The sequence below is a fragment of the Hylaeus volcanicus genome, chromosome 6, assembly GCF_026283585.1.
Source record: "Hylaeus volcanicus isolate JK05 chromosome 6, UHH_iyHylVolc1.0_haploid, whole genome shotgun sequence".
NCBI lineage: Eukaryota > Metazoa > Arthropoda > Insecta > Hymenoptera > Colletidae > Hylaeus > Hylaeus volcanicus.
Genome location: NC_071981.1, coordinates 25,125,656 through 25,153,422, shown reverse-complemented (window position 1 = coordinate 25,153,422; position 27,767 = coordinate 25,125,656). Strand labels below are relative to the sequence as shown.

At 47.8% G+C, this 27,767-nt stretch overlaps 2 protein-coding genes across 9 annotated transcripts in view; one reads left to right on the top strand and one right to left on the bottom strand.

Annotated features, from left to right (window-relative positions):
- Nucleotides 1-27,767, bottom strand: part of LOC128878410 (cysteine protease atg4da) — a 41,985-nt gene that overhangs the window by 10,698 nt on the left and 3,520 nt on the right. Inside the window, exon 1 of one of the 6 annotated variants that reach the window (XM_054126594.1) lies at nt 18,977-19,100. The exons of the other annotated variants lie outside the window; for them this stretch is intronic. Within the exon in view, the coding sequence (XP_053982569.1) occupies nt 18,977-19,025 (49 nt within the window). The 5' untranslated portion in view covers nt 19,026-19,100. Of the gene's footprint in view, nt 1-18,976; nt 19,101-27,767 lie in introns of those variants that run through there. 6 annotated transcript variants of the gene reach the window in all.
- LOC128878403 (metabotropic glutamate receptor) lies at nt 46-27,097 on the top strand. Of its 3 annotated transcripts, none has more exons than XM_054126570.1 (7): nt 46-248; nt 10,760-11,944; nt 12,201-13,000; nt 17,913-18,025; nt 18,952-19,608; nt 19,689-20,160; nt 23,451-27,097. In XM_054126570.1, the coding sequence occupies exons 2-7, from the start codon at nt 11,397-11,399 to the stop codon at nt 23,594-23,596; spliced, it is 2,736 nt and encodes a 911-aa protein (XP_053982545.1). In that variant the 5' UTR covers nt 46-248; nt 10,760-11,396; the 3' UTR covers nt 23,597-27,097. The 3 variants fall into 3 exon arrangements, with proteins under 3 accessions (XP_053982545.1, XP_053982548.1, XP_053982546.1); XM_054126571.1 differs by lacking the exon at nt 46-248 and adding an exon at nt 5,303-5,605; XM_054126573.1 differs by lacking the exons at nt 19,689-20,160; nt 23,451-27,097 and having other exon boundaries at nt 18,952-19,682.

Below are 27,767 nucleotides of genomic sequence, written 5' to 3'. Positions count from 1 at the left end.
CACCCTCGATTCGCAGCTTCCTCCCCGACGTTGCTGGTAAACAAAGGAGGATCCAGGGGAATTTTCGAATACGGTTCGTGGATCACTTTTAGAACACGTGCAGGGAGAGGTCTCGGGCTCGCGAATCGATTCGAGGGTACAAGTGGTTTCGTGGTTCGTCCAGACAGATTGCCGCTGATCCTTGGGATCAGCCTACTCTCGCCCGTTGCGAGGGAAAGCCTCGGGCATCGAAGGATCGTCCGAAGGTGGTAAGTACGAGGGGATCTTTTAGGCGGAAGAAAAGCTTTCGAAAAGCAAGGTCCATCAAGGACGAGACGTTCGATCGTTCCTCCTACGGCTCTACACCCAGCTGATCCTTGCTGGTTGGCCGAGATAACCTTGCTTTATCTAAATCTCTAGGTCGGACACGAACTATCGCGCGCTTGTAATTAACGGGCAACTCTTTCGTTTTCTCTCTCCCTCGGTTCTCCTCTCTCGTTCTCGATCCCGCTGCTGCGCGGAGATTCAATTTCCATCGCGAAAGGACTTTCGCACGCGACCCGAGAACGTACAACGCATCGAGCAATGATCGCGGAATTACTCGCGGCTGGCATCGATCGACGACGGAGCCACGTTAAATCGAAGATGGACCACATCCTCGTTTAGATAGCATTTCGTTTAATCCGTTATTCGTTCGATACAAATTGTAATCTATACGAGTATCCACGCGCAGCTATTAGTTTGCACGACACAGTTATTATGTACTCTGTTTGCATAGCGATAAAAAGGTTACTCGTAATTAGACCTTTAATACGGTATACCGTAGCGGAGTATTCGTAGCGGAGTATTCGTAGCAGAGTATTCGTTCGCTGGCAATAGTTTACATTGGCTGTCCTATCCATTTTCATGGCAACGTCCAAACGACTGCTCGATTAAATAAACGCGACGAGTAATTAGTACGCGATACTTGCACTCTTCGTCTGTTATTCGTATCGAGTTTCGCGTATCTGTGCGCTGGATCCTTGGCACGAATCGATTTCGCGAGACACGTGTCGAGGAAGACATCGGACCGAGTGTATCAAGAATAATTGTCCACCCTTGGCGGTCGTCGATCGAGCCGCACGCCTGACCAAAGGATCGCGAGGAGTGGGCCGGTGTATCAGCGATTTAGGGGCGGGTAAACACGTCGAGCGTTCCCGCTGGCTGATGGTATCGATTCGATACGCATCATATTCGTACGCGGTAGCGCTCCGGGGTTAATTATTTCCCACGGAGAGGGAACGACGCGACGCGGACGAGCCGGGCGTCGTCGGCTTGCGTGCTGCCAGCATTTTTTCGCGGCGACGGATGAATGAAGCGGAGATCGTTATTTAGGTCAGTCGGCAATTTTCGTACCCGGGGCTTTTAAGGGTCCGTCGTCTAAAGGGTTTTCAGACGCGGCGAGGGTGAAAAGGAAGGATTGAGAGGGAAGGGGTGGGCGTCGGGCGACGATAACGCTAACCTACCGCTTGAAAAGGCTCGGTTCCGTAGATTTCGCACTAGCTAGACCGATGTCACCGACGCGGAGAAGCGGTTGAATTCGAGGAGTCGAGTTTCGTGACTCGGATCGAGGCTTCAAATTCTTCTGTCGGGAACCAACCTCGAGAGATCGTCGATGATCGCACCTCGAGTCGAATATTATTTTCATCGAATTTTTCGATCTTTCAAATATTCCAGATATTTTTCGTCCACGTATACCAAGTGTTTCAACGCTGAAAATGGATGCTGAATAATCGAATGCTTTCAAGCGGTTCGAGAATAAAAATCCAGCGAATGTAAATCTGGAGTGTTGGCCAGACGACAGGTCCTCCATGATTTATCCGTCGGGACACATTTTCCGAAACATCTCGTCAGATTTGTACATGATACATTTTTTAGATGCTTCGCGTCGATAGAACTCCCTCTCTATTCAGGTGAATCGTTAAAAAAACAAGAGTAAATGTATTACGTTACTTGGTCGTTAGGGAAACGAAGAGGTTAAACCGTTGTTTACTGCAATGGCGTAGATATCGGAAGCTTCTAGTATTTCACGCTTGTGCTTGAATTCATTAAATTGCTCTAAATTAATCTCTGGGAGTCGCCTAGCCTGCGGAGGTCTTTGGGTCTGTAGCTTCTAAAGCCCGTGCCTTAATCCCGGTCTCTGGGAGTCTATACCACGTGCAGGGGTCGTTGTTCAGGCGTTGAAAAAAGAACAAGACGCGACAGTGGCCCAACGGCGACCTTCTTTAAGTGCAATTAACACAGAGAGAGAGACTTTCGAAACGCATCGAACTCGAGAGCTTCCTAAAAGTTAAGCCGACTTCCGTGCTTCCGAATTAATTAGAGCACGAACAGCAATTGCATTCCGCGAGGTCTCGCCGAATTCGCTCCTCGATCTCGCCGAGAAGGATCGTCGCGCGACTTAGGCGCGCCTAAAAACGCAGAAACTCGGCTGGGTCCGGTTCGCGTTCGAATCCGAGACGCCTGGAACTATTAAAATTTAGTGAAAATTAAACTGCTTTCGGATTTTAATGTACGAAAAATGTTCGATACTTGTTAAAAGCATCGGGATCCGTCGAGACTTTAAAGGTGACGATGGCTCGAAGAGAACCGAGCAAGACTTTCGAGACTAATCAAGACTCGGAGACGTCAAGACTTATCGAGACTCGGAAGACCTTCTGGTATCGAATAATGTTCCGAGCGATTCGAAAGTTTCGAGACTGCAAAGTTTCGAATCTCCTGGAAGCACAGATTCGAATGGCCATGGCTATCGCGAAGCGACTCGGAACCTCGGCTACCCCCGTGAAACGATACGCCACGTGTTCGAACGGGAGAAAATAAGGAGACGTCTCCGATTCGAACCGTCTTTCCGGTAACCAGCGGCTTCATCGATCACCGACCAGCCTAACGAGCTCGTCCCGAGGACAATAAGAGGTATCCTCAGCGAAGCGAGAGATAGCGGAAAAACGAAGGCTCCGGAAGAAGCAGATGAAAGAGAGCAAGAGTTGTCTTTCGATGACGCAAGCTGGCTGACCGGCTGGCGAAACGGTAACGAGGACAACGACAAAGAGACCGCCTCGAAGAGGCACGGAATCAGTTTCAGTGAAACAAACGGATGATATAGGTTTTCTGAAATGGGAGGGAAACGTGAATCCGAGGGAACTAGCCGCGGGGAGTCGAAAAAATAATCTCCGCGGAACGTACACAAGGGGGGGGAGGTGGATAAGTGTCCGCGGGCGAGTGGGACAAACTTCTGGAGACTATTGATTTGTTTTTGTTGCTCGCGATAGCCGAGGTCGAATGTGTGTCAGAAGCCATTCGGCGAACGAGATTTCCCGAGGGCGAAGGCTGAGGCCCAGGGAGGCAGAAACAACACGAGGGAGGTAGCCGGAAAACGTCGCCGAGGCAATTATCGCGAGCGCTGAAAACGAGGATCAAAAGTCCGAGACTCGATTGGCCGGATGTTACGGAAACGGATAGCTCAAGCTTTCCACTTTTTACGAATATCTCCATTCTTTAGCGACATCCTACACTCGATAACTACGAGACTGGGAGTCGCCAGCCATCGTTTAGCGCCCACGCGGATACCCCTCGAAGATCCATTCAGCCCTTAACGGAACCGTAAACTTATACAAAACGAAGCGAGTAGTTCGATGGAAAACCAGTCTTTTGGCGAAAAGCTATCGCTACTTTTTATCCCTTCTACCGAATCTCTACCAATTCTCGCGCAACGCAAAGTACGCGATCCGAGGGAGTTAATTAGACCAGCGTAACTCGAACCGATGGACTCGTTTCGTGGACTATTCAACTCGGTCCGAGTCGAGGGTCGTCCGGATTAATCGCTCGCGATTCTAACGACATCGTCGAATGGCAAAGAGCGTCCCTCTCCTTTCTTGCGTCTGGCGACGTCATCCGAGATTGGAATAACCACGAGCAGTTCTAACCGCGTTACACGGGAATCGATCGACCCGGAAAGAGATTGTGGAATCGCGTCAGACGGTCCCGGAAGGCCTTCGAACGAGGGGGCGGTTGTGACATTGGAGAGCGGAGACGTCTTCCATCGAAGGTCTGCGCGACGCTTTCGAGATCGTTTTCCAGACGCGCTTGTTAGCAGACCCACGGGAGATCGGAGAACGCGCAACCAACTTATCTCCCTTCCTGGACTTGCTTGCCCGTTGAATTCCCGAGGGTTGAAAACCCTATTCCGCGCCATTTCGTTGACGTTGTCTTGATCCGGTAACGGATGCGAAACGCGGCTCGAGTAATGCCTCGGATATCGATAAAATATGCTGCTCGGATTCGCCATTAGGAATCACCGCCGCCGCTGTTTACGTTTTCCCGGTAGACGCCAGCCGGAAACTTGAAGCTTCGCTGTCGAATTTGGAAGCGATGCAGCCTCGGGATACCGGTGTCGACTGCTGCTTTTAGCTTTCGAATTCCGGCCCACTGTGCAACGTTCGCGGAGATGCGAGCATCGCGGCAAGGGAAGACACGTAGGTATTTACTGTTAGTCATTCGCGGTCCGACCGCATAGCGACGAGACATACCTCGGATTCGTCGTCTGTACAGCATATAGTACAGCGTGGATGAACGGTACGATCCTCTACCCTCGGTCCTCGCAGTCAGGGGAGGAATACATAGTTTGTTGCTCGGGAGTTGCCGAGGCAGTTCGATTGGCTGTCGCGTAACGACGATACCTTTACTCGCACGTATTTTAGTTATCGGCTGAATCAGTGTAGCGTGGATTACTATACAGCGTGACTGCTCGAAAGAAAGGAGGCAAAGGCGGACCGAACGGTGAAATTTCCTTGCCTCTGTTCCCTACGGTTCGTAGGTTCCTCGCCAACACCTGAGCAATATACGATATCGGATTCGAAATAACAAACTCCCTCGTCGTTAAGGGTGGCGACGAAAGGCAGTTTTCCCTCGAGTGATTTTTACTCGTGGTGTGTAGGGGAGAGTAAGAGAAAGTCGGAATCGGCACGGGCCACGACGGACTCGTGAAGCGTGATCGCGATCGCGAGACGTAACGGAAAATGCCGCGAGGGTGCGAGACGGCGAGACGCCTCGCTTGGCTTTGACAACGGGGTCGTGGGAGAAGGTGGAGGAGAGCCACTAAATGAACAACAGCGGCGCCTTCGTCGGGATGTGGAAGAAACGGGAAGTCGAGTAGCGGAGAGTGCGACTTCAAAGAAGGACGAGAAGAGGACGGCGGAAAAGAGAGGGTAAAGGGCAGGTGGAAAGGGCCGGGGGGAGAAGGCGAGGAGCGTGGCATGAATTAGAACTCATTTGGTAAAGTGTTGCGCGTGTAGCGAGTTTTGAAGAGGTCGTTGGGGGTGGTTCGACGTCGAGGTTGGAGAGAGAGAGAGAGAGAGGGTGAAAGCGGTCGCCGAGGTGTGGAGGGGTGAATGCAGAGCGAGAGCGACGGGACTAAAAGCGAAAACGAGGACGGAGAGAAACGGCGAGTGCGATATGAGAAAAAGAGTCGGCGGATGAGGATCGAGCGAGCGAGCGAGAGGTTGGCGGAGAAATAGAGGGATATCACTTTGCTGGTTCTCGCTTCGTTCAAAGAAAACGGGTCGACTTGTCGAGGTTGTATGACTACCGAGTAAGTAATACCCTTTAATCAACAACTGGGAAGAGTAAGGCCGGAAAGTTTATACCTGCGAATCGGTACGCGGAGTGTCCAAAAAGGTAGCCGTACAAAGTTTCGGGGGTTGTCGATGGATTCTCGTCGAAAGAAAAAGGTTCTTCGTACCGATCGTTGTTCCGGTTAATGCTCACCGGTGTTACGCAGCGCTCTACCCTTTAGACCGTGTTAACCCTCCCTTGCCGAATTCGCGAACTGCGTCGTCTGTAACGGAGCAGATTTACTCCGTGGTCTTTTAAGAGCGGCACAGTTTCGGTACGAAAATATACGGAACACTCAGCGGTTCTAACCGTTATCCTCTTGATTTACGACAGTCCTTCTGTTCCTCTAAGCACTTACTCGAACGAAGAACAGATTCCCCGTAGCAAATCTCGCAAAAGAGAGCTCGAAAATCTCCGCGGAAACTTGATCGTTACGCCTTAACCGCGCCTCGTGTTCTACGAAAAATCCAAACTTTCAATTCTTGACCTTGTTCGACGAATCTAAAAACACGCCCAAAAAAGTTTCGCGATTGTCGTATTATTCGTTGCGATGTTCGTTACTAAAGGTGTTTCTCGGATCGGAAACAGAATTACAGAGTAGTCGAATCCAATATTTCAACTTGAAAACGGTAGCTTCCGAACGGACGATCGTATCTTCCATCCGGACCCGACCGATCCGTTCGCAAACCCGTCTTTCTATGCATTCGATCTTACACAGAAGACAAAAACAGTCACGATCCTGACTGAACGAGTTGAAAATCGTTCCATCGTAGGTCGAAATTCGCTCGTTTCAACCCTTTCGGTATAACGAGCGGCTCTTGTAGTTCGCGGTACGAGAACATCTCTTAAAACTTTTCCCGTTGTTTTCGCGTTCTAATTAATTTTTTAGAGCTTTCCATGGACCATGAGGTACACAAATCAGAAACCGATAATTGCAGCTCGCATGTAATATACAGTCCGAACTTGTGCCACTCTGGTTAGCCGTGGACTACGTCGAATCTCTTAAGAATCGGATTCGCTTTACGAACCGTATAACGGCACGGGTTGGGGCGTTTTTAGTTGCCGCTTCACCGTAGCGAAGGGGTTGATAACAATGGAAAAATCTCGAAAAACCAGAGTTCAGGTTTTTTTTTCCGCCCGAAGAGCGCTTCTGAAAGCGGAGCAAGCTGTTCGTCCCTGTTAAACAGGAAATTTTTGCGAGATTATTCTTCTCTCTGCGACGAAATCGTCGCGATTGTTTTCGAAAACGTGCAAACACGCGGGAATTTTACTATTTCACGGCGAACGGTGCTTTGGAAAGAACGGTTCCGATCGGAGCGCGGCGATTCTTCACGGAAAAGTTGAGACGCGTTGTCTCGCTTTCGAACGAGGACAAACCGTCGAGGATGGCAATTTAGCTAAAGAGATCGCGGGATCTCTGGAATGAATGGTTAAAAATTGAAAGCGGTGGCGTGCTGCTCGAGCAAGTTAACAGGTGTTCTCGTTGAAGCATCGAAAGCAGCGAGGCTTTCGAACAAAAACGTTTCAACCGGTAGTTTTGTCGCGAAACATTGTTGAAACTTTTCGCTTCGAACGTTCGCGGCAAAAGGATCGAAGAGGGTCTCGACTCGACTCGTCCCACCTTTTCAGAATAGACCACTCGCCGCGTGAATTTTCTCCCGAAACGTGACAAAGATTTGTCGTATTGGAAATCCTTTTCACTTATTCGCTGCTACCTTCCAATCGATCGCGATTCATTTTTGCTTCAGGAACTCGATATTTTGTCTTTATACATTCATTTTAAAGATTATCCATATCTACCGCTTTCCGCTACCAGGGAAAATTTCCGCGGCAAGCGCGTTCCGTGGAACTTGTTGAACGCTTCTCACGTGGTTCGCCGTCGGCGTCGGTCGTTTCTGCGACGATGTTCCACGGAATGTATCGGCTCTGTGTATCCGGTTTTCGGACTAATAATTTTGCGGCTAACTTCCGGCCCGTGATTGCCCGGGAAACTGGTAATGTGCGCACGTCCTACATACGCGAGAGAGGATCGAACGTTTCCAAAGTCGGAGCCTCGAAGACACGCGCGAGCATCGAGATTGCTTTTCGCAGGGAATCCTTCTCCGAACGCCTCCCTCGCCGTGGAAAAGAACAGCTGGCATTCCGCGATACGTCTGGCGGAAAGGAAATTGTTCGGAAATTCGCGCGAAGAAATAATGGAGAACGAACCGAAGGGAGAACCGGAACTCGATGCAATATTTCTAGTTAATTGGATATTTCTGATGTTACCTTTGCCCTGGCTGTTCCGTAACCTTCTCCGCGAACCAGAGGTGGCTGATTTTTTATGAAAACATTGATGGAAAATGTACAACGACGTTTCTTTTTTGTTCTTTCGTACAGAGTCGCGAAAGCGAAAGTTTACGCGTTAACGTTAACAGGAATGTTATCGACGTCGAGTGGCTTCGTTCTGTTGATTCTACTCGACGACCGCGCAGAAACGATCAAAGAACGAATTACAAGCGAGCCGAGCAAGTTCTGTCGCGGGACGGTGCTCTGGCTAGGGAAAAAGGTCCTTCGAGTTCGTACGGCGAAGAAAATCGATGTACCTGAATTAAAGGCTCGGGTTAGGCGCGAATATCGGGGGAGCTGTTGGAATCGCTGGGAAAGCTTCGAGTAAATATCTACAGCGCGCTGCACCTACAGGTCGATACTCTGAACGGCAAAACAGACGGTATCCCTTTATATTTAAAACCGGAGAGCCTCGGAGGCAGAGGGATGGTTCCGCGCGAAGAGAAAGTACATCGAGCGAATCGGCTACGAAAACGCGCCGCGTGAATATTCAGGCCGACCACTCGAAATATTCACTGGCCTCCACGGAAAATAGCAGAAAATCTCTGGCGAATATTAAGCATATAATCCGAGGAAAAGAAAACGTCGTAAATCTGATATATCGAGCCACGTGTTTGTCCAGTTCGGTGGGAAGCTTTCGCGATGTACGAAACGAAGCGAAATTCGTGGCGACACCGGAGACGAGACGATTCGTTTCGTTCGAATAAATCGGAACAACGGAATAAATGTTTCTCTGTGGAGGAAAGCACACTCTGGAAATTGATCGAGCACTTGACCGAGGCTCAAGTTTCTCTAGGCCCTAGCCGCGAACAATTGCGCTCGCTTCGTACAGAGTTAGAATCGTGTGTTCTCGTAGCGGAAAATACTAAAAATAATGATACTTCTTTCGCCCGAGAAAAGTGTCTGTTCATCGTCGGATATCGTGACATTTATCGGTTGCAACGATTCCAAGAAAAAAATTACCTTTATTTCGGTTGGAAGAGATCGACAAACGCGATAACATTTTCTCGTACATTTTACGTTTTCGCGAAAATCGGGTTGGAAAAATAAGTGCGGCATGCGCCGTTACTACCCGGCGTAACTCGTCTTTTTTAGGATCGATTTTGTCGAAAACGGAGGCTCGTAGAGAAGAATTTCAATCTACCTTTTCAATTTATTTTTGCGCGTAGAAGCTTCCTCGCTCGATAGCACCACTCATCGCAGCGTATACTCTGTGTACTGAAAAACCTGTTCCGAGCGAGAGCTCGAGAGTCCAGTACGTGAAATTAATTGGTCGGAAATAATTGAAACGAACGCAACTCGTGTTTCTAGCCGTCGATCGTGTAGGCGTTGATAATCGTTGCAACGTTTTCGACTTGTAAACCGATCAAAGTTGGTTCGTAAAGAGAAATTCAAGTTTTCACTTGGAAGAGTTTGATGAATCGAGAAGAGCGATCGTGTTGCGAGAGTATACGCTGCGATCGTATGTAAGACGAATGGCATCAGTCGCGCTATTGTAGTCGTCGGATACAAATAAAGGTTCCGGACAAATTCTTCTAAACGTCGCGTTCGTTGGACACACGTGACAGAAGTGGGCCGAGGGTGAGCGGTTAACAAAGAACGTGCCTTCGAGAAATTGAGGGTGGCACTTGCCGGAGACTGAACGCGCGTTTTGCACAAAACTCCCATTTACTTTGTGGGATTTCCTAACGCGCGTTCGCGACGTGACAAATTTTTGATATGCACGTGTTCCATTTGGACGTTTATCCCGTGACTAAGAGAAGACGCTTTCTCTTCCATAGTCTTTTATTCGAGTAATAGACGACGAACGAAAACCCCATGTAACGATTCGTTCACCGTGTTCGATCTCGATAGCGTCTCGCCGTTGAAACCAAGTTCAAATGTAATCTAATTAGGAAACCGTCTTCGAGCTCTGTATTTGACGGTGAGAATCAGATTCGAGACTGTTTTGCTTTATTCTTCGACGGTTAACTGTGCGCTGTAACCCGATTGCTGACTCTTGCGTCGTTAATCTCATCTAAGGAGAAAAAATCTGAACAAGTGGCAGATAATATAGAGGAAGAAGAGGAAGGGAGAGAGAAAGAGAGAGAGACAATCGCTAAACCGTGCATCAGATGGTGATCTTAAGACTCGAGAGTAGAGGAGGGAGAAGAGGGGCGAAAAACGTAGAAGGACCCTCGAATTTAAAGCTGGAAGCAGAACCACGCTTGTTAGAGTTCCGTGAAATTAAGTCCGCTTAACGAGTACGAGTCGGGAAATTTAACGAGCCCGCCCAGACGTAGGCAACCCTGAGAATTTTCCAGGAGTTTCGACGCTGACGGGGACGACCGCGTCCAACCCAAGCATGCAGAGTGTCTTTTTGCCACGGCCTTACGCGAAAAAAGTAAAAGTGACACAGCGTTGTATAACTAGCGGTTAACCCATCGAGTCGATCGTAGAGCTTAATCGAACGAGAAACGAGCTAGAAAAGATGACGGAAATTCTTCCTAATTTTCTTTATTCTATTTAATTTGATTTAAAACGATACGATACATCGTATTTAAATTTCATCGAAATCCCTGACCCGGAGCACGTAAAGTGATCGATTTGGCGTGGAACGACCCTACTACGCGACCCTGAATTTATTCGCGAAATTCGAAAGTGGCGGAGAAAGATTTTTCCGGGTCGCCAGTCGGGGAAATAATACGCTCGTCGACTGCGGCGACTTCGGTCGCGCTTCGATCGATGAAATACTTCGGTAATCGTCCTCGCCAGCCTCCGTAACTCGACGCATTAATATCGTGATTGCTTACGCGACCTTCAGGGGAGATCGAGGCCGATAAACTGGGGACCTGAGCCTCTCAACGGGATCGAGACGACCGCGCGACAGTACGAACACCCGAAGAGACCAGAGATGCTGGAAAGAAGTAAGATCGAGACCGCGACGCGGAGGACTCCCACCGTGGAGAATGCGGCAGACGAAGGGGTTCGGGCAACGAGATAACTTTGGATTCGTCTACGTTAGAATCGCCATTGGAAATGGATGAAGCTGGTCATCGCGAGGTATCGTCGATCGAGCGAAGAGACTTTAAACGAATGAGAACCGAATCAGCCGAAATATGTAAATAGTCTAGTCGAATAATGCACGCGAAGGGCCTAACGGTCAGTGACCTAAAACGATCGGTGAGACGAGTTTTTCTACACCGATCGACAACCCGATCCTCGCTAACCGACTATCGTTTCTAAATAGTTTGCCTTAGAAGCTAATTGGCACAAACTATTCCTAGTCGACCGGTTCACTCGAAACGGACACCGCTATGTATCTTTGCGAATAACGCGGTCTGTAGATAGACAAAGAAGCTGAGATTACCGGGAAGTTCGCTACTAGGTACGAAGAAGCTGCGTAAAATGCGATCTTCGTGGTCGGCCAAGTCGCGAAGCTAGACAGTCCAACGGCTAAGATGTGCCACTCTCTCGGCTGGATGTTGGTACTCCTGGTATCGCTTCAGCAGCTTTCGGTGGTATTCCAGTCGAAGGCGCACAGCGAGCGGGAAGCTGTCTTGATACCCGGTGACATCGTTCTGGGTGGTCTGTTTCCGGTGCACGAAAAGGGCGGCGCCACTTGCGGACCCAACATTTACAATCGCGGCGTACAGCGTCTCGAGGCGATGCTCTTCGCCGTCGACGAGATCAACAAAGACAAGACGACGCTTCCTGGGATCACTCTCGGCGTGCACATACTCGACACATGCGGCAGAGACACATACGCCCTGAATCAAAGCCTACACTTCGTCAGAGCGTCCCTGTCCAATTTGGACATTAGCGTTCTGGAGTGCGCCGACAAGTCTCCGCCAAGAGTGAAGAAAACTGCCACCGCTGGTCCAATCTTCGGGGTGATCGGTGGCTCCTACAGCTCGGTGTCTCTCCAGGTGGCCAACTTGCTCAGGCTTTTCCACATACCGCAGATATCGCCTGCGTCGACTGCCAAGGCCCTCAGCGATAAAACCAGGTTGCGTTCAATTCTTTACCTATCGAACTCGATCTTTCCTTTCGAATCGACCACGAAATTTCCCTTATGATGGAGTCGACGAGAGAAACGAGGGAATTGGAATTCGAGGGGACCTGCTGCCGGCGGTTGCTTCTTAACGAGGAAATCCCCTCTGATTCCTGCGTCGACTCCATCATAAATCCCCATCGATACGTACAATGAAATTAGAGGAATGTCGATTTTCCGCGAAAAAGCAAATGTGTCCGATCTGTATCAGGTTCGACTACTTCGCGCGGACGGTGCCTCCGGACACGTTCCAATCGATCGCCCTGGTGGACGTGGTGAAGAGCGCCAACTGGTCGTACGTTTCGACCGTGTACTCCGAGGGTAGTTACGGTGAATACGGGATAGAGGTGTTCACCCGCGAGGCCACCGAGAGAAACGTGTGCATCGCCGCGGCGGTGAAGGTGCCGAGCGCGGCCGACGATCGCGTGTTCGACGACATCATTCAAAGGCTGAGTAAAAAGTCGAACGCCAGGGCGGTGGTGCTGTTCACCCGGGCGGAAGACGCGAGAGGGATCCTCGAGGCAGCTAGACGTTCGAACCTGAGCCAACCGTTTCAATGGCTGGCCAGCGACGGTTGGGGCCGACAGAGCAAGCTGGTGGAAGGCCTCGAGGAAGAAGCCGAGGGTGCCATCACGGTGGAGCTCCAATCGGAGAATATACCTGGCTTCGACGAGTACATGGCCAGTCTAACGCCGGACACCAATCAACGGAATCCTTGGTTCACCGAGTACTGGGAGGAGCTGTTCGGTTGCGTGCCGAGGAGGAACCGGCAGAGCCAGGCGAGCCAAAACGCGACAGAGTGCTCGCCGACGCTTAGGTTGACCGCGGCAACCGGATACGAGCAGGAGTCGAAGGTCCAGTTTGTGGTGGACGCGGTGTACGCGTTCGCGCTGGCTCTTCACAATCTTCAACGAGACGTGTGCACGAAGAACGGGGGTCTGTGCGCCTCGATGGCGCACTACGATCGCGGAGCGTTCTATAGGAATTATCTGCTGAACGTGGCCTTTACAGGTGAGTCGAATTACACCCTGAAAAGCCTCTCTCCTCGAAACCCGGGATTCAATATTTCGCGCGTCCTCTCATCGTCGAACCGTGCCCAACGCCAAGGATTCAATGGAGGGAGGGATGCAGAGGGCTGGGAACGTATTCGGAAATCGGTGGCCGTCGTATGCAATTTTTCCCCTTGCTGCGAACCATCCAATAAACGCGCGATTCGCTTGCCTTATGACGCGGAACGATAATATCGTCGTGTCGGCGATAAACGGCGATGAAACCAAGACGTTCGTGGGAGACCGACGGCGACGGTACAGCCAACTAGGGCGATGTGAAATTTTACATACACCCGGTTTTACATGCCGTCGCTTTGAAAATGCCGGATAGCACGCGTCACGGTATTTGAAAATCGTTTCGAACCAAGGTGGCGCGCCGACAATCCTCTTCGTTACTTCTCGCTATTGGCTTTTTAAATGGACGGCTACACTGCAAAGGCAAGTTAACGTTTGTCGGGCAAGAGAAGCCAAGTTTTCCAGGAAATCCTGGCCAGACTTCGAAGCAAACTTTTCCAGCGAACTGGACGAGCCTGAAATAATACTAACAAGGAAACATCTCCAAGTTTGAAACGCTGATTTTTATGAACCTTTAAGGCAAAGTAGTTTTCGTACAAATACTAAACGCGCGTAGCTTTTCTCGCCGGGAATGGTTCGTATCGAAAGAGGACGAATAGCCCGTAAATGTCGGAGGGCGAAACGTATTTCGTCCGATACCGTAATATTTTTATTCGAACTACGTCGTACCAAAGTTTCATGAAAATCGGTGTTTTACACTCGGCGGTATTCCTTTGTTCGTACTATTCCCCGTACACGTCCAGTTCGCTTGAAATACTCGTTTCAAAGTCTCATCAGGATTTTCTGGAATTTAGCTTCTACCGGCCGACAGACGTACACTTGCTTCGCGGAACGTACCCGTTTATTACAAAAAGCGATAGGAGAAAGTAATCAAGAGCGCCGTAGATGCGTCTCCTTTTCGGGATGATTTCGAAATCCCGTAAACGCGTATTATTCGTTGTTTTCGAAGCAGATCCCAACTCGGAAGCGTAGGTATCGTACCTCGGTCCCGTTCTTATCGGTTTCCCTCGTACTTTCGATCGTTGGATCGGTTAGGTCGGTCCTCGGCAAATGGAGGCATCGAACGCCGGGTCGGAACTCGGATTTTTCCGCGAGTAGGGTAAAAGCTCGCGAAACTCGTACAAAAGGCTAGCCCGAATTACTACCATCGGTTTCGATACGAATACCTCGGCGCGAATCAGAAAACGTATTTTCGACGAAGCTGTAAAAAGCGCGGAATTCGGTTCTCGAGTTGAAAAAGCAACGGTCCGTCGGCTCGTCGAGACCCGGCGACGAGCGAAACGCAGACCGCGCGGCGGTTTTTTTTTTTATTCTCGTACTCTGGCGCGATAAAGACAAACCCATTAAAAAGGGTTGAGGTAAAACTCGACCGAGGCCAGCAAAGCTTCGTGACTCCGACCGAGGAACGGGGAGGTTGGAGGACGAGTCGCGCGGAAAAGCGGGAAAGGGATGGAGATAAAAATGTGGGGCGGCGTAGTATCACAGAGGGATCGTTGCTGTATCGATCCTAAATGTGTGCAGTTTCCAATGCCATTGTTTTTTTTTCCCCGCCATTTCTAAAGGCAACATGCGATGGAGGTTCGCGTAAAGTTACATGGGACCCGAATAATAAGGACGCTCGCAAACGAGACGCTTCGGCCATTTTTCTCGCTTAAACAACGCGATCGTACGAATCATCGGTCGACGATAGTCCGTGCGTCACGTTTCCGCATCGCGTTCCTGCTTCCTCGTCGACGCGACGATAACGGTAATAATAAACGCAAATGCGGAACAAGGTATCGCGAAAAGATGAAAAACTTGCCTTCTCTCCCTTAACGATCATAATCGGATCTCGACGTTTGTAAAATGGTACTTTGGTCGACTTTTCGGGATTTCGGACCGCTACGCGGTGTTGCGTTCCGCTCTTTTTTGCCATACGGTCGAATCGCTTTAGACTACGATACAATACACGGAACGTTATGGAAATATTTGTATCGAGCCCTCGTAAAGCTTAACGTTCGAATGGTGACAACGTTTCAGCGGGCTGTGTCGCGTAAAAGTTGCCAATCCTCGCTTTTTACGAGTCGATACGACACCGTTGTTTCTTTTTTTCCCCGCGACAGTCCGTTTTCTCGGCCGGTCTTTTCTCGCGTTATCCGTCCACGTGCGACCGTGATTAGACCGGTATCTCGAATCGAATCGGACGGCATTCGCGGACAGCGTTATCGATTCGTTCGGTTGACGCGAGCTACGCGGCGATTCCCACGAAATGACCAGGAAATAATGGCCCGGTTTCGGTGACTTCGCTTCACGGTTTAGATCGATCTGCCCAGCGCTTTTACGGGACGAACGGATGACAAGGAGATTACGGCACGGCGCACAAACGTAAAACGGATCGGAAGGAATTTTTCCGTGGTGTGGACATTTCACCGACGCGACCAATGGGGCTACGAACGTCCACGATCATCGAATGAAGTATTCATACGTCGCGTTACTCCCTACTTCGACCGGCAATAATCTCGAAACGATCCCTTAAACCATCCGAACGTTGTATTATTTTTCTAAATCAAGGTCTCGAATAATTTCGATTCCTCAAAGAAACATCAATTTTGTAAAAGTTTCGAGCTATTCGTCGAGCTTTCGAACGAAAATTCGCGGCTGACGAAACTCTGTATTTTTGCACTCTTTTAATGCACGATACTTTTCGATATCGATGGCATCGCCAATTTTTACTAAAGCAGAAAACTGACAGCCGCGCGATTGGAAACTGAACGCTTTACCGCGAGAACCAACGAAACGAAATGTGGCATAAGGCAACACAATCTAAAGGAAACAGAAACAAATTACAGTCGATCGATGCCTGAACCGTTACGATTCCGCCAACCATCGGGAAACGTATCGGAAATCGGTGAATTGTGTTTCGAATAGCAGATGTTCGATTTACAACTTCGATATTTACAATTTACACATAAATTTCGGCGTCCGAAACGTTCTTTCTTAAACGTCTCGAGAAGAAAATATCCAAACTGTTTTCTTGATTACGAAGTAGTCCGACTCGATCTGATATTTCACCACCGTTCGTTTTCAACTACCAACAGAGGAAAGTATCAGCCATCGTGCGACTAATACCTCGTATTACGTTCCTCTGTATCGTTGAAATAACGAAACGACACGCGACTAACGTGCAGTTCTTGGAGTATTTTTTTTTTTTCTTTTAGAACGTTGTATAACTAGGAAATCAATGCCCGTTACGGGTACGTATGCGTGCTCGAGTAACGCTTCCTTTTCGTTTCGCGCTCTAAATTTAACTTCTGAAATTCTATTTTGTCTTTCTATAAAAAGCAACGATACTTAAAGTAAGTTTGTTGTCCTCAAAGTAAGGGTATAGAAATTATCCGAGTAAGGAACACCGTTATAAATCACGAGTCCTGTACCTATTCAGGCGAAGTACTCGAATATCGACGAACGAATCGCGAAAAAGAATGTGTAAAATGAAAGTCGGTGCGTCATGTGTTCGATATCGATTAAAAAATTTCCTGTGCAGCTAGTAAATGGAGGGGTCATCGAAACGGCTTTGGAATCTGCCTCTCGTTTATCCGAGATATGGCGACGCGCGCGGTAGCGATCGTATTAAAAACAAAGTGGAAATATAATTTTAGTTTTTATCGAATTATTTTGCAGGTAAAATCGTAGCTCGGAGGGCCGCGGGAGCACGATCGTGTATCAATTAGGCGAGGGGGGAAAGGCCATAATTAAAAGCCATATCGTCGAGTTCGTCTGGCCAGGGATATATTAAAACTGAAGCGAGCGGACTATAAATCCGCCGTGTCAATTTTACGAAACGCTTTTTTCCCGAAAGAAAAGTTGAAACGCGGCCGCTGTAATTGAATATCCGAGAGCTCGCGAGTCGCAATGCTGTTCAAATATTCGTACGATAAACAGAAAAAATGTATTTCTCCGTCGATGAAATAAAGAATTCGCGACGTATTCTACGTGAACATTTCTGCATGCTGAATCGAACAAGTATTTCCGTGTAAATTCTTGGCGCAAATGTTTCCACTTTTCGTTGTATAATTGCAACAACGCGTTCCTTTGTCTTCAGCTTAGAACTAGAATGGAAAATGTACCGTCTCGTCTCTCGTTACTCCGTCGGTTACATGGCGCACTCGAAATAATTAATGTCGGAACTGCAACTTTTCGCTCGTAGCCAGGAAACGGCCACGCATCGCGTAAGGTAAGTTAAATCTCGAAACTATTCGATAAATGTAATTCCGCGATGAGTCGGAATTGGAAGTTTGTTTGCAGAATAGGAGAAATTACGCGTGGAAACAACGCGGTGAACGTTTTAAATCCGTACAATTCGTCCAACAGCGAAACACGCCGGTGGATCTGTATTAGTTTGCGGCTGTTTCTCGTTCATCCGACGCGAGCAACGTCGATTCGAGTTGTTGCGTTATATTACGTTGAAAATTAGAAAAGCGAGAAACGTAAATATCGTTAATGGTGCTACGCAGCGAATCGGTATCGTATGATCTGCGAACCGGTCGATCGGATCGAAGAGATAACGAATGATCGAGTCGAGCGGAAAATTGATGCGATGCGTGGATAGCGTACAGTGACCTTGAGCGATCAATATCGAAGAGTCTCGCGTAAGAGAAGCGCGATGGTTGTTCCTAACTTTAAGCTATTTCAGAGTTACAAACTCTGGCAACTAAAGCATACGTACGTTCGTAGTCGTGTCCGTACGAATCGTGTCACGGTCTTTTTCAGTTTATGAACCGTGTTTGATAGAGACTAAGAGATACAAGTACTATTTTCAGACAGTGCTGGCAGCGAGGTGAAGTTCGACGAGCACGGGGATGGTCCGGCGCGGTACGAGATCCTCAACTTCCGGAAATCGGATCTGAACGGGTCTAATGGATACCACTATCGGGCAAGTGAAAGTACTTTTGACTTCCCCTGTCCCTCTTCCCGATTAATTAGAACTTCTGAATTACGGGCTCTCCTTTTCCACCAGTGGAAAGCAAACTTTACGCAGAGAACCGCTTTCGGCACTTTTACGCTCGTTCGGACCGTAATAATATCGAAATCGGGGATCCTATTATTGGATTTGGCAAATGTCATAGGCCCACGGATAATTATCCTTTGGCGACTGGGAGTAAACGCGAATTCGCGTGCGCAAACAACGTTACGGGCCCCGATCGTTCGAACGTTCCTATTGTACATTTTAATTCGTTCGTCTCTCTTCCCAGGGACTGCGAGTTTCAATTTTCTTCGGGCGTACGTATACGATTATAAAAATTCCCGAGATCGAAGACAAATCGTTCGCGCGTTGACTTGTTTCCGAGCTGCCACTTTTTCATCGAAACGAAACAACGAGTTTTCGCGTCGGAGCTCGCGTATCCAATTAACGATTGTTTCTCGATAAAAATCGTAAATCAACGCGTAGCGAGGCGCGCCCTCCCGCTTCGAACGATAAAGTAGCTCTTCGGGGGACATAAATTGCAACGTGACCTTCGTTGCATCCACCTTCCTGCACCGGATGCAACTTACCGGATGAAATATGACTTTTTACTTCCCGGAACAGGTAACTTTAAATCGTCAAAAAGCGCCAGTTTTATCGCCCGACGTTCCTACCGGGACGGCCATTAATATTAAAAAAAAAAAGAAAAAAGAAAAAAAAGAAAAAAAATAATGCAATCGTATATCTTCCCGACAGCGGATAGAATAAAATCTTTTTCGAACAACTAGGACCGATCGTTATCATTACGCGCAAAAAGAGAGAGAGAGAGAGAGAGAGAGAGAGAGAGAGAGAGAGAGAGAGAATCGCGAGCGATAACGATGTAAATGTTGCATTAGGTGGTAGGGAAATGGTTCAACTCACTGGACATTCGCACGGACGAGCTTGTTTGGTCAAGGGGTACGAAGGACATACCGACTTCTGCGTGCTCGTTGCCCTGCGAGCCAGGTATGATAAAGAAGCAACAGGGTGACACTTGTTGCTGGGTATGCGACCAGTGCGAAGAGTACGAGTTCGTCTACGACGAATACACCTGCGAAGACTGCGGGCCAGGGTACTGGCCGCACGAGGACAAGCGGGGCTGTTACCAGTTGCCGATCAACCACATCAGATGGAACAGCGCTTTCGCGATCGTTCCAGCGGTGATCTCGTGCATCGGAATCGTGGTTACTCTCGCGATCGCGTGTCTGTTGTTCCATCACAGAGAAACTCCCGTGGTCAGAGCGTCGGGCCGCGAGCTGACTATTATTCTGTTGGTCGGAGTGCTCGTTTGCTATCTGAACACGTTTCTGTTGCTCGCGATACCAACCACGGTCACCTGCGTCCTTCAAAGGCTGGGAGTGGGAGTGAGTTTCAGCGCGGTCTACGGTGCTCTCTTGACCAAGACCAACAGGATCGCCAGGATTTTCGATTCCGCTTCGAGGTCGGCCGTCAGACCTAGATACATCAGTCCCACCTCTCAAGTTTGCATCGCTGCTGCCCTGATCGCGCTGCAGGTACGTCGAAACGTTGACGATCGTTGGACCGTACCAACCCTCGTTCGCTAATTGTCGCGATTCCGCTTCTCTTGTCCCAGATCGTTCTAACGTTAGTGTGGATGATCATCGAACCACCCGGCACGAGATTCTACTATCCGGATCGTAAACAGGTGATTCTCAAGTGCAACATCCAGGACATGAGTTTCCTATTCTCGCAACTGTACAATGCCCTGTTGATCCTCGTGTCCACTATCTACGCGGTAAAGACACGGAAAATTCCGGAAAATTTCAACGAGAGCAAATTCATCGGCTTCACCATGTACACTACTTGCATCATTTGGCTGGCGTTCGTTCCGATCTACTTCGGGACCGGAAACGCGCACGAAACTCAAATCACCACGCTTTGCGTGGCAATCAGCCTCAGCGCTTCCGTGACCCTCGTCTGCCTATATTCGCCAAAGGTCTACATCATCGTCTTTCAGCCGGACAAGAATATCCGAAGGAAGGTCACTATGGGCGATAAATTTAAGAAGCAAGGCAGCAGCGCGGGAACTTCTTCTATTACCAAGTGTAAGTACTCGAAATCGAGCGAACCGCGTCTACTTTTGCCTCGCCAGTCGAACTTTGTTCCTTCGGAGTTTATTTTCTCTCGGATGCTCCCTGTCGTGTGAGCTTCTCAAATTTCACCGACCACTCGACAACTTGGATAACCTCGTTCTTCCATTCAGCCTTTTCGCTTCGGCGAGCCTAGCCATTCATAGTCGAAACCGATAACATCGTTGAACCTGATCCCATTACCGAACGGTGTTACGGACTCGTAGTTTCGCGTCTCGTGAAATCGAACGCACAAAGAATATTAAAAAGACGAGGCCCTCGTCGATCGAGGCGCGAACGAAAGTTACCCTGGCGTCGGCGTCGATATAATCTTGGCGAATTCCGCTTCAAAGGCGACGAGTTCCGGTTTCTGCCTCCCTTAGGATCCGCTGCTACGATAAAAGCGAACCTCGCGATACCTAATAATGCCTGAATTCGCTGACTCGATCGCAAATTATGAAGCCCCGAAACCCGTCGGCGTACTCGGCTCGCTGCCAACGCCTTGTATCTGGCGGTTCCACTTTCGATCCGATGTATTTTCTTTTGTATCGCGAGGCTTCGCTGTAGCACGAACTCGACCAATTTGTACGTCATTAACGGCGAACAAGGAAAAATAAACCTTCCATCCATTCCAACGTTGACTCGCGACCAGGGTACGGAGAGCCCGAGTCCTTTGCCGATAGCTGCGAATATCGTTCCTCGATTTCGTCTATTAATTAGCATCGTTTCAGCGAGCTTTCACAGGGACAAAATTCAAAGAGGAATAAATTAGGAGTTTCCGTAAATTTCGAATTCCCGCCTTATTCTCCCTCGACTCTTATCGCTGCGCTCGTTATAGCTTTACTTGGTCGCGATATCACGGCGCCATTAAAACGCCAAGGCGTTCTTCTGGAGACAAAAGCTCGATGGAAACAACGCGGAGAATCGCGAGCGATCGGTACTCGATACTAATTATCTTCGTTTTTTATTCCTCTGCTCGTTACGGTATCCTCTGACCCAAAATGCCAGCCTCGGACGAAATGGTTAATCGCTTCCGTTTCTTGTTTTTATTCGCGGACTCTATTTTCTTCGATTCTCGAATCGTCGAAGCCTCGCAGTATAGTTTCGTGTTAGTTTTCCCGATTTTCGAACGGCTCTGTAAATCTCGCCGACTACGACTCCTCCTGTTTAACGCGACGTTACGCCAGATCCGTGTTCGCGTGCTGCTACGACCGGCAATATTTCCCGGGAATAATACTTAATGCGAATTCGATTGTTGGCAGACGCATCAGCTCTCGTTCAATTTCCGTATGGAAATCGATTCTCCCCAATTACCGCCGTCTATTGTAATTACCGGACCAGTTACACAGCCAAACGGTGCTCAATCGTCGGGGATTACATTGGGAACAATAATTGCCCGAATCGTTCTTGCTCGCGCTAAACTATCGAGTTAATTCTTCGACTGATAACGAGACGTGCCCGTATCCGTTTCGTAGGCAATCCAGAACGTCTAAGAAACGGATACGAAAGTTTCGCGGGACCTACTGGACAACCGTAAAAGTTAAATCGAAAGCTTGCTTTAATCTTTCACCGTCGAGACTAAGCACGGTCGAAGAAGTTCATTTTCCACGCGCCGATATCTTCGACCTCCCGTTTGCACGGCATTTCGCGAAACACGTTACACGGACGATTTTCCACAGACGTTCCTATATCCGACCGGATATTACGAGGTATTCAATTTTCGAAGGATTTAAGGGGATTCGTCGCGCCCCACGAAGAAACGATTCCGTACCGGTTCGATAGAATAGAATAACACGGCCAGTGGACAAAACACGTTAAGCGTGGCTACATAGTTTCGCCATAAATTCCCTCGGTGTTCCTCGACGAATATCCTTCGATTTTCTACGTAAATTGGCTGTATTATTATCCCGCAGAGGGAACGAGAATAAAACCACCGCACCGCGTCATAGTCGACGAGAATTCGGGATCTCCTTTAAGCGCGGTTCGCGGTTAAAAATTCACCAAGGATCGATCCTCGTCCGACGATGCGTCTCGCCAACCGGATCGCAATTTCGCGACGTCGGCGTCGGCGTCGTAATGGTAAATTAATGTCTCCTTCGGGGAACATGGCGCGATCGCGATTCGGACCCTTCGAGGAACGAACAACAGGGCTGAACCCAAGGTTGCTTCCTAGCGATCGATTACCCGGAATATGTTATTAACCACGTACTAATTATCCGTTCGTTCGCCGCGAACCCGAAACACGCAGTTAATATTGCAAGAGAGTAAATGCGCCGTTGGCGCGATCGAACCTCTTAACGCTAATTACAATCGACATTGTTCGTCCCCTTTTCCCCGAGGTAGGGCTGTACTCGTCCTTGTTCGCGACGTCGACTCTCATCGGAATAACGATATTTTTTATCCTTTTTCACGATCTTTCTTAACTCTTTCTTTGCAAATAACCGATACGCGGACGACGCCCCAAAGAACCGTAACGGTCCCCTTTAATTTCAAAGTGCATCACGGTGCGTCAGAGGTATTAGTACTCCGTCGATATATTCTCGGAACGCCGCGTTGCGAGACATTGACGGATAAATATTTACGAAAATCTACGATTCTCCGAAACGTAACGGTTCGATGCAGCTAAAATACATCGCGGACCGTGGCATTCTGGCGAAACGCAAAGAGAATTGTAATCCTTGATTGCGTGCGATACGCGATAAAATTGTTTCAAGTGACCATTCAGCCGAGTATCAATTTCAATTAAAGTAGTTTAACTTCCGATGCTCATCGGAGGACTTGTACGTACACTTGAGCGCGCAATGGTCGATAACTGCGTTTACTCTTTCAAACTTTTCGTCGAGTTTCGAACTAATAGTGGAAATTTTCATTTACGAGTACCGTTCTGGAAACTTTAAACTGCTTTTCCGAAAGCCGCCGCTGTTCGACTTCCATTGTGCCTCTTACAAAATAGCCGTTTCAAAAGTTTCGCTAATTACAAGGCCAATTATAGGCTACCGCTGTACACGCTTGCTCTGGTCCGAGGAGGACCGCGTTTCACTCTTACCGTTGTGCACTTACGTTGCGTCACGCATTCCTGTGTTACCATTCCGTTCTTATGTTTCTTACGAACGTCCATCGTTCCGAACAGAGGAGCCAATGATTCCTATTCGAATACAATTCGAGTACGATATTAAAAAATAATTTTCCTTCGTTGTTCGTTGGAACATTTGGAATAAAATATGGTGGCATGTTCGGTTTCGAATTACCGAGTTGTCCGATTTCAGACACTGGCTGCGAGCTGACCAGCGAGAGCATGCCTCTTCAGAGCGCGCTGACGGCCGCTGTGCAGACGTCGGTAGGAGTGACGGAGATCTCCCTAGCGTCGAACACATCAGCCAAAACTAATAACGAGCAAGTGGCGCAGCTATAGAGCTACTTTCGCGGGCCACGATTCAGATTTCAGGGCGCTGCCGTATCCTGGCCAGCGGCCAACCGATAACACCGGCCGAAAGGACCGCCAGTGAATAGTGCGAGTACGTGCTAATAAAAAGAAGATTCCCTCCGCCGGCCGTCAAAGAAATGTTGCGCGTATAATCGAGAGGAATAAGGACGAGACCCGTCGCTGATAACGGACCGGTCGCAAAGAATCCTCTGCCGAGTCCGATAAAGCTCCGTGGCGTTTCGCGACATTGGATCCGCCAATGATCGCGTGCACTCGGCTAGACGAAGGTAACCGGAAGTCCTATGGAACGCGCGAGAGACTAAAGCACGGGCGGAAAAGTAGATACGCTTAGAATCGTGGTTAACCGTAACGCGAATGATGTCGTCGAGAGGTGGACGAGCGTGTAATAGGGGAAGGTTGGCTTACTTCGACCGCGAGTTTTGTTGTAACTGTAAAATCTAATCACGAGGAATTTAGGGAATACGGAGACTACGCGGCAGCCAGCTTTACAACTCAGAGACCGATATATTTTAATATTCTATATATTTACGATACGATACGCTAACTTGATCGATATTTTGATATCGATATAATTGACGATATTTTACTTGAAAGCAGTAACGCGCGTACAGCGGGGATTAAAAAAGGAGCTATCGCAAGGCGTAGTTTTCGGATAGGTGGAACGACATGGATACCTTGCAATTGGTAGAATGCAACGTTCGCAATGTCGTCCGACCAATCGAAGCCCGTACGCTATACGTGCACCGAGACCTCGCAAAAGTTTTTTTAACTCCCCTGCGTATACGTATATACCTGATACAAGCTCTGCAACGACCGAGTTAGTTGCTCGAATTGAATCGCGCTTGGTTGCTCGAATTCAATTGCTTTCGTTTACAAATTATTCTTGTTTTCTGTACATTCCTTCCGTGTATTTTCTTTCATCCGTGGACTAGCGATAAGCGTTCGGGAGTTGTAAAAATATTTTTAATACGTTCGTTGGGTGCGTTACGATCGAAGAAAATGTCGAATGCGGTCCTACTTGGACAACCTTCCCTTAAATCAAGGCTAACTTTGCGCGTCGAAGAACGATAAACCTACGTTGCCTATTGTCTATTAACGACACCGATCGTATCGTCGTTGTCGTACACGTTCAATCATTGTACCTCGTATATCGAGATCATTCGTATCGCGATCATTGTTGTCGTTATTGTTACTGTTAACGTTAACTTGGTGAATTATATATGAACGATATACACACACGCATATGTATAGGTATTACGCACGCAACCGCGACGGCACGAGATCGCAGCGTTACGAGAAGAAAAACTGTGACGGTAGGTTGCTCGTCGTGTCTTTTTTTTTTTTTCTTCGTAAGAGACGAAGCGGAAAAATAAACGAAACATTTGCAGAAAGAGCAAGAGAAGAGCAAGCGGAGAGGTAAACGAATTTTACGATGTTTGTAGAGTCGTTTACTGGTTTAACGAGCCGACTAACTGACGCGATTAACGTCACGCCGAGAATGAAATTCGATCACCGCTAATAACGACGATCGTTTCGAGTTTTCTCCCTGCGCGACGCGTCGGTTAGAGGCATCGTTAAATCGCGGCTCGTGCCAGGAATTATTCTGTCGGAAACGGTTCACTCACGCAAATATAATTAGCTTGTTCGAGTGATCGACGTTCATTGTCCATTCTTCTCACGTAGATCGTTGACGGAGCGAAGAAGAAAATATTTACATTCCGCGAGACGTATATAAACGTACGTATAGTATATATATATATATATATAGATATATTCTATCGTTGCGCGAAATCTCATATGTTCCCTCGAGATAGAATTACGCAAGTTGCTAAATTTCATTGTCAATTCCCTCGACACCGAATTTTCTTTGCGTCGATTACAGATTAATATTTGTCGCTATCTACCGGGGGACGAGTCCAAATTTACAATGAAATTGATTTTTCGCGAAATCCATATGCAACTCCGATTTATCGCTTTTTCGCCAACTTGATAACTTGCCACACCATGGTACACGCCACGTGCAATTAACGTAACGTACAATTAACGTTACGTTACGATATGGCGTTGCTATCGATACAGCGTATCACAATCAAGCATTTCTATCCTAAAGACAACGAATAATTTATTTCGTTAAACCGATAACCGAATGCGTTTGTACAACAATCGAGTCCCTTTTTAAACGCTATTATTTCAGCAGGCGGTTAGTATCCGTGACATCTTGAGAAATTATTTATATCATTGCTATCTGAAATGTTTATCGCAGGCCAACGATAACCAATGAAATTAATCGCACATGCGACCATACTTTCGTCAGCTTCCGAGTCATTCGCGACACTGTTAATTGCCAGCGGTCAATGATAAAGGATAGAAATAAAGTGCAATTCGATAGATCGTCGTACGACGCCAAAGGAAATTATGATCGGAATTCGCATGCGTGAATCGACGGAACCGTATGGATTCAACGACGGAAAACGAAAATGTGAGTGATCGTAAACTAATTGAAAGCCGACAACGCGACGTGCAAATTCAGTACACTACTTCTTCCGTGAACGGTAGACAATAAACGAATCGCTTTAAGACGAACATCAACCTAGCTCGACCGATATCAGGATTTTCGATCGAATCGTTCGATTCCGGCAATTCGCGTTTCGTTATCCAAGACGCCGACAGATATCTTAGCTTCTAGCAGAAGTCTGAACCGCGACGAGACAGGGACTGAAGAGCGAAACGATTCAATTCATTTCTTTAACGCTTTACCTACTATTTGTAAAAACGATACGTTTTCTTCGATGATTAGTTGTACGAAATTATTTCTTGTTACATGCTTATCTTAATAAAACGAATGGCCGAAGGTTGGCGCGTATTCCATTGTTGCCCTGACCAGCGAAACATCTAGGCACAGTCTCGAGCAGAAAATAAACAAACATTGCGATACCGAATACGTTTGTAGAGCGTTACATTTCGTACTAGTCGGAACGATCGCGAACGCAAGAACACGCGTACGACCCTTGAAGGTTGCAATTCCAAACGCAAACGATCGAAAACTTTCTATTGCCACGAATTAAAAATTGGAGAAAAATTGAAGAAAAAAGAAAAAAAAAGAAAAGATGTATACAACATATAGGTATAGACGAATCGATATAGTATATTTTAGTTCGATATTAGATAACATTCTCATCTATGTAGAGCGCGTAGATTGTTCTGCGATACTCGTGATATTTCGTGCCTGAAATTGCAATCTTCGATGACGTTTCTTGGACTACGTATACGAATGACTCGAGTAGTTGTTGCGAACGCTTTCGCAAACTGTTGTCGTTGTCGAGAACGAACGTAACGAATGTAAACGCGATGGGGAACGAATATACTTCAACGTGGAACCCTGAATCCAAAGTATCGTACAAAAGATAACTTTGTATCTTTTATTATGACACTGAAAAGCATTGAAATAGATTTACCCTGTGAAAACGAGCTCTTGAATTTATTACCGACGCAACCCCTCTGTCGAACGCTACGAAAAACTTCATTAAATATTCGAACCTATAACCTATTCGAAACCTACATCCAGAACCAATCGTAAATATCCCCTCCGAATAAAACTCGAAGCGCTAATTAAATATACAACCCACCTCCGATTGTTTGCCGGGCCGCATTAAAATTAACAAACTTCTCGCCTCGTAGAATTAAAATACGCGTCGGAATACGGTGCTGTACATATCGGGAATACGACGTTCTCGCGATCGTTAAGGTGCATAACCCGAAAACCCGTTAGAACCGTTACCGAAATATTCCGTGAAATAATTCGTGTTCGTGATGACGAAATCCATACATAGATTCGATGACGCAAGCGTCGCATTTGCTTCATGACTTATGGAACTGTAACCCGATTTTCGCGACCGATAAATTAGCATCGCAACGAGAATCGAATTATCCGTCGCTTTCGGCTCCGTGTCCCGGATAACCGATTGGATCCAGGAGTCCGGTTCGATATCCTCAAGGATAACGCGCACTCGCCTTCGGCCGGCTGGAAACGTGGAAACGGGTCGCTGACGGAAAAACTGTTAGCGAAACGCGGAACACGTGTTCTTAATTAGATTGCAATTTAACGGAAGATGGTAATAGCATCCGGCGAAGAATATCG

Excerpts from the sequence above, each read along its gene's own strand:
- LOC128878403 (XM_054126570.1), top strand. The coding sequence starts at position 11,397 with ATGTGCCACTCTCTCGGCTGGATGTTGGTACTCCTGGTATCGCTTCAG. Across the intron at positions 11,945-12,200 it reads GCCCTCAGCGATAAAACCAG|GTTCGACTACTTCGCGCGGA; the intron begins GTTGCGTTCAAT and ends GATCTGTATCAG. Across the intron at positions 13,001-17,912 it reads GCTGAACGTGGCCTTTACAG|ACAGTGCTGGCAGCGAGGTG; the intron begins GTGAGTCGAATT and ends TACTATTTTCAG.